The sequence below is a fragment of the Spea bombifrons genome, chromosome 4 (assembly GCF_027358695.1).
Source record: "Spea bombifrons isolate aSpeBom1 chromosome 4, aSpeBom1.2.pri, whole genome shotgun sequence".
Taxonomy (NCBI): Eukaryota; Metazoa; Chordata; class Amphibia; order Anura; family Pelobatidae; genus Spea; species Spea bombifrons.
Window position 1 is genome coordinate 46,408,882 of NC_071090.1, and position 6,615 is coordinate 46,415,496.

The window sequence follows — 6,615 nt, forward strand, 5'->3', positions numbered from 1 at the left end:
ACTGTCTGGATGTGTAGGTAACCTCAATTATTGCATCAACTTTTTTGCCTTCCTATAGTCTTTTGCTGTTCTGTATGCTAATGAAACATTGCTATTTCCCAAACCGTTAATGGGATAGTAGTAGTATAAAGTGTTAGATGAATAATCTCTTGCATTCCAAAACTGTGAGAATTGGCAAGCAGAAAACCAAGCAGCTATATTAGGAGCGTGGAGAGAAACCTACTGCTATCCATAAACAGTAATTTAACATGGGACCTATCAACAAACCCAGTATCTGGCTACCATTCACAATAGACATTACACCAAACAATATGTATATAAAAATGTATTTACATGTAAGTAAGAAACAGCAGCCTAAAAAAAAAAGTGATCACATTCTGAAAAAGATTAGTTTATAACCCTGTACGAGAGTCCTCATTCTCCACAAAACCCCTTTGAGTCAAATATCTTTAGACTGATCGTCTTCTTCAAGTTTCTTGATTTCATTCTTCAAACAATTAATGGTTTCTCGGCTTGCTTTTAATCTCTCTTTCAGATCAGAAATTTCAAAACTTGTCTTCTTTTTGGCAGCTTCTACTTTCTCTTTTGTTTTTGTTTCCAGTTCTGTGACTGGAAGGGATCCAATATGAAGAAAGAAGAAAATATTTACATGGTTACTGAGCACATGAACCTAACATACTGTCACATGTTTTCTTTGGGCTATTGCAATGCGGGGGGATTACAAAAACAATTTGAGTAAAGTAGGGCTGAAACAACTAATCGATAAAATCGATAATGAAAATCGTTGTCAACGAATTTCATCGATTATAAAAAGTTTTTTTTCAGAGCAAATGCTCTGAAAAACCCCTCTCCTTATATAATCCGACCTCAAACAGAGATCGGATTATAACACTAGAATCCAGATCCCCCGCTACGCTGCAGGGGACCTGGATTCCCCTCACTGTCGGCCGGTCTCTCACTTCTGTCTCTCTCCCCCTCCCATCTGCCTCCTCCCCCCTCCCATACATAACTCTGCCTCTCTACCCGGCACCGTTACTGACAGGGACTTTCACTGCAGCTTCATAGAAGCCTCCGTGTAAGTGAAGGTGAGTAATGGAGTCTGTCTGTGCGATGCAAACCCCCACCGGCTGACAGAGAATCATCCTCTCTGTCATCCGGTGAGGGTCTGCATCGCACAGACAGACTCTGTTACTGCCCTTCACTTACACTGTGGCTTCTATGAAGCTGCAGTGAAAGTGCCTTCAGTAACTGAGCCGGGTAGAGAGGCAGAGCGGTGTATGGGAGCCACCCTCCAATACACCACTCTGGCTCCTCCCCCTCATACGCCACTCTGCCTCTCTACCCGGCTCCCTGGTGTCTTGTCAGAAACGGAGGTTCACAGGAGGCAGAGTGGAGTATGGGAGGGGGGGGGAGGAGGCAAAGTGATGTATGGGAGGGGGAGGAGCCAACGTGATGTATGGGAGGAGGCAGAGTGGGTATGGGAGGAGCCAGAGTGGAGTATGGGAGGGGGAGGAGCCAGAGTGGTGTATGGGAGGAGGCAGAGTGGAGTATTGGAGGGGGAGGAGCCAAAGTGATGTATGGGAGGGGAGGAGGCAGAGTGGTATATGGGAGGGGAGGAGCCAAAGTGATAGATGGGCGGGGGAGGAAGCAGAGTGGAGTATGGGAGGGGGAGGAGCCAGAGTGGTGTTTGGGAGGGGGAGGAGCCAGAGTGGTGTATGGGAGGGGGAGGAGCCAGAGTGGTGTATGGGTGAGTTATAGTGGTGTATGGGGGGTATTATGAATTTTTAGGGCATATAGGGGGTATAAGGCATATGGATATTAGGCATATCAGGGGGGCATAATATCTGGGGTAAAAAGTATATCAGGGGGCTCAGTGGCATATAGGGGGTATAAGACATCGATATTAGGCATATCAGGGGGGCATAAAAAATCTGGGGCTAAAAGGTATATCAGGGGGCTCAGTTGCATATCACTGGCATATAAGGAGTATAAGGCATATCAGGGGCACAGTGGCATATCAGGGGGCACAGTGGAATCTGGCATATAAGAGGTATAAGGCATATATGGGGGCAGAGTGGCAAGCTGGGGGTCAGATGTGCATAACTGGGGGCAGTTTGGTAAATAAAAAAATTTAAACAAGGCTTTTTTCTCAGTTTTTATTAAATATAAAAAATAGTTAACATATGAATTCATATTTACTAATAACATTATTAAAACCTAGTTTGAGAAACACTGTGTTTGGGTTCTTGTAGCTTTTATTATTATGTCGGTAAAATAAGAAGGTGAATAGAGAGAGGCCATTGCAATAAAGAGATGAAAGTGTAAATTGCACGTTTTTTATTGCAATTTTTCTTCAATTTAAAATAATGTATTTTTTTATCCGATTAATCGATTAATCGACAAAATAATCGGCCAACTAATCGATTATTAAAATAATCGTTAGTTGCAGCCCTAGAGTAAAGCATAGGCAGAGTATTTAGAGGTAAGAGCAAAGGCATAGGCTTGTTGTGGTGTTAATGGTAAGGAGTCTGTTAATCATGTTAATGTGTTAATGTGTTAATCATAGGCTGGCATGGTGAAAGGAAATATTTGCCAGTTACTAGGGAAATGCAGTAGTCCAGACAGGGTATCATGAGGGATTTTAATGTAAAGGAGAAAGTCAAGTAAAAAAAAAAAAAAAAAAAAAACGCTTTCATAACCTTCACTTAAAACAGCTAATTACTGCTTCCAAGTTGTAAATACATTACTTACATTCTGTTTCATGTTTATAAGCTCCAAGAGTTAACTGACGAGATGTTGTAAGGAGTTGCTGCATCATAGCTGTAGGATCCTGGAAAATCTACAAACGGGAGAAAAAAAGTCTTAGAAATTGGTTTGAGCATAAAACACGGTTCTGTATATGGTAATATAGATTACCCATCTCACTCCTTTATCCACAGGCCAGTCATGCGGTACCTTGAGTCTCTCTCTATACAATCACCACACTGAGTAAGACTTAAGATGCTTATTAGTGTCTTGCTGGGTGAATACTGTTTACCACATAAAGTATAATTAGTCAGGGTGTTTGCCTCATAGATTGGGCCAAGATAACCAAACCATACAACACACCATTATTAAAGGCAGACCTGGGGGAAAAGTGCCATTGGCGCAGTCACAATGGGAACCCAACAGAAAGGCAAGCAGCCCATCCTCTTACATACAGTATATATAAATACATTACACAAAACAAGACAGAATTTAAGATATTTAAACTTTTAACCGTCTGGGTAGAGCAGCAAGCATTCTTACCATTTCATCATAGAACTCTGACACCACCGTCTTCTTTCCTAACATTGCATTTGCATCTGATTGAAAAAGCTTCAGCAAATGGTACAGTGTAACCTACAGAGGTTCAAAGAAAGGAATAGGGTTTTTTTTTGTATTTATTAAAGCTGTGCCTAGTACTATATTCAAAATAAATGTAAGAACAAATTATACTGCAAATTATGTTCTGCTGATACATCCACTTTAAGCCACATATGACAAAACCGCATTCATATTTTCTTAAGATAAATATAAAATACTTACTGGTCGCTCATTTGGATCAATAAAAAATATTTTTATGATGATCTCAAATTCACCCCAACCTGTCTCAGTAATTTCATAAGGGGGCTTGGTAACAACTAAAATATACAAAGATAGATAGCAATATTTAGAGTATTTCCGCTCTATAATATTTCAACAAAACAACATGCTAATACAGCTCACAGATATAATGTCTAAACATCCCAATGACTGCCTTGTTATAAATATACACACTGTATTACTTCTGGTTGTTTTACACATGTATTTTGGATTTCTTTACATCAGTGACAGGCCCCTGCATGTCCTCAATGAAAAAGTAGGGGTTTGCAGGTGACTTGATATATTAACCCCCAAACTTCAAAGCATATTACCAAGGGCCAACATTGGCATGCATAACGCAAAGTAACTTTTTTCTTTAATTCACGAACTTGAACGCATATTATATAGGGCAGATTCGAATTAAATGTTTCAACTCAGTGAGTTACATTCTGTCTGTTGAAACTCAAGGTTTACTAAATAAACAATTTGCATGGGAAAGTAATTTTTAGTCTAAGGATTACTTAACCCCTTAATGACAAAGCCCATACCTGTACAGGCTCAAAATGCATTGTTTTCAATGGGTTTAGGGACCGCCCATTGTCCTTTAGGGGTTAAAACTGACAAACATTTATACAAATACATTAATATTTAATGTATTTTAAAAGTCAAAATCTTACCCCTTAATGGATTTCCATAACTTTCATGCAACTTAAACTGGATCTTTTTCACATAAGCAGACATGTCCTAAAATTAAGTGATTTTAAAGAAAAAAAAAAGTAAGAATTACATTTCTCAATTAGTCTAATGGATCTTATTCTATTTATGCACATTTTTATCTCCATCTTTCAAGTGCAGAAACGACTTTGTTCTTTTAGCCTACATTGTAAATAGTCTTTATTTTAAAATAATTAAATTAACTGGAAATACAGCATTTAAAATTAAAAAGCATATTCAAGAAAATGCACTAATAGAATAAGCAAAGAAAGGTCTAGCGAACGGTTTAATGTAACAAACTGTTTGCTACCCCTCCTGAAGTACCTCATTGCGATACGGCTTCACATAAACGGTCCACTGATGAGTATGCCCGTCTTCTTCCCTCTTCTTCCCAAAATACCGTGCCACATTTCCATAAACAATGGGTTTCACGATTGTTACTCCCTAGAAAAGAATAATAATTGAAAATGACTTTCCTGTTTTGTTTTATAAGTAGACATTAGAATTTGTGGTAGGCATATGATATTTTGCCTCATTAGTCCCATCTACATTCATCAGATGCTTGCATGGTTTCCTTTTTGTCAAACTACCAATTTATTATTATTACCCAATTTATATAGTCCCAACAACTTACGCAGCGCTTCTTACAATTCATATATATTCATATAGACTAGCATTGACACACTAAGACAAACTACATTAGGTAGAGAGGGCCCTGCAAACTGTACTTAATAACATTTTCTCTATACATTTGCCAGCTGTACGGTTAGCCTAATCTGTATAAGTTTGTGTTTTAGTGGCACATTTCGATATGCTAATTCATTAGACTAAATGAATCTAGACACATTCTTATACACACAAGCAGTTTTGGGTAAACGCAGATAGGTTACCATAGGCATTTAAGGACATATGGTGCAGCTTCCAGATATAATCGCGTTATGACATCATGGATAATTTGTACCCGGTCCCATAGGCACCCCAGTATTGGCCTTATCAATGAAAACACCGAGACAGGGACATACTCGCGTGTATTGAGCGCCACAGAATATTGCACATGGATTCTGACACAAAACGCAAGGGACGTGGCTTTTCCACGGGGTTGCGCGAGGGTTTATTGTTCACAAGTGTTTATCTGCCATATCCAAAGTAAATGCACAAAGCCGAATCACTACTGAGGTGCATTAGTAGCCAGTCACTCACTAGTGACCCCCTCACCGTACAGACATTGCGCGGGGTCCCCCGGGGCCCTCACCTTTACTCTCCCTCCAGAGTCGGGGCCGAATTCAGCCATCCTCTTGAACATATTGTAGCGGGAGGCGAGGTGGGAGGGGCAAGAGCAGCTCACAGCCCGCCCAGCACCGCTCACTGCAGAAAGCAAATACGCACCCCTAACGGTATTACAAGCAAACCAGCAACCGCTACTTAGATTTCCCTGCCTCAGGACGTTAACTGGGCTCGGCTGCAAGCAGTTTTCCACACACTGATGCCTCCTATTTGTTTGTTTATAATGGTACGGTCCAACAACGCACACTCCCCCTTTGTCAGAGCGACTAAACGCGCACCGAGATAGCGAAATTAGGGCGGGATCATTCTGCGACACAAAAGGCACCTGCGCTTACTACAAGAGAGAGAGTTCTAAACAAACGAGAAGCACAACGGAGTCTTAAACGCTAGCTTCCATTTTTCTGTAGAATTAATCAGTGCAATATGGTCTCCGGGGAAATGGTCGGCTCAAACTTACTCTAGCATTTGGTTTTGATCCACGTTTTGCAATGTTAACCAAGGGGGTTCAGGTTTTTTGGAACACCAATCATTAGACACAGAGCTACTAGTGCTTTTCTTTTGAAGTGTGTAATTCCCTGTTTGTGATGGAAAATCTCAGCCACCATTGGCGTCTCCTATTTACATCAAAGCCTAATAGCAACTTTTACAGGAAACACTTCTTAGGCGTATTTGAAGAATAATAGTCATTTCTCTACAATGCTTTGGTAGCTGTACAGAGCCCAGCACAACCATGTGCAGACGTACAATGCCTCAGCAATCCCCAGCAAAGCACTACACCATACCTCTCAAACATTTCAAAATGTGAAAGAGGGACACATTTTTAAAAAAAATCTCGCGGAACTCACCAACACAAGCAATTGCACTTTAAAATGTCCTGCTTGCATCGCCACATAAAACGTGCTTCATTTTTGTCAGTACAGTAATGCATATTAAAAATAACCAACACATTGAATTGAATTCCTATAAAGCCAGATGCACTACTTCCATGATGAAATTCCTATGATTCTCAGCCAG

The 6,615-nt window shown here is 40.3% G+C and overlaps 1 protein-coding gene across 1 annotated transcript; it reads right to left on the reverse strand.

Moving 5' to 3' along the window:
• Nucleotides 1–307: 307 nt before the first annotated feature.
• On the reverse strand, nt 308–5,778 carry YEATS4 (YEATS domain containing 4). The gene is made up of 7 exons (XM_053464471.1): nt 5,570–5,778; nt 4,642–4,761; nt 4,281–4,347; nt 3,568–3,662; nt 3,289–3,381; nt 2,752–2,839; nt 308–609 (listed from the first exon to the last, which is right to left on the reverse strand). Exons 1-7 carry the CDS (start codon nt 5,618–5,620, stop codon nt 440–442), a joined length of 684 nt encoding a protein of 227 aa, XP_053320446.1. The 5' UTR covers nt 5,621–5,778; the 3' UTR covers nt 308–439.
• Between the last annotated feature and the right edge of the window lie 837 nt (nt 5,779–6,615).

What these genes read in the sequence shown, in the direction of transcription:
- YEATS4 (XM_053464471.1), bottom strand. Translation starts at nt 5,620, where the DNA reads ATGTTCAAGAGGATGGCTGAATTCGGCCCCGACTCTGGAGGGAGAGTA. An exon ending in ACTCTGGAGGGAGAGTAAAG is followed by an intron (nt 4,762 to 5,569) that starts GTGAGGGCCCCG and finishes ATTCTTTTCTAG; the next exon opens with GGAGTAACAATCGTGAAACC. An exon ending in TGAAGCCGTATCGCAATGAG is followed by an intron (nt 4,348 to 4,641) that starts GTACTTCAGGAG and finishes ACTTAATTTTAG; the next exon opens with GACATGTCTGCTTATGTGAA.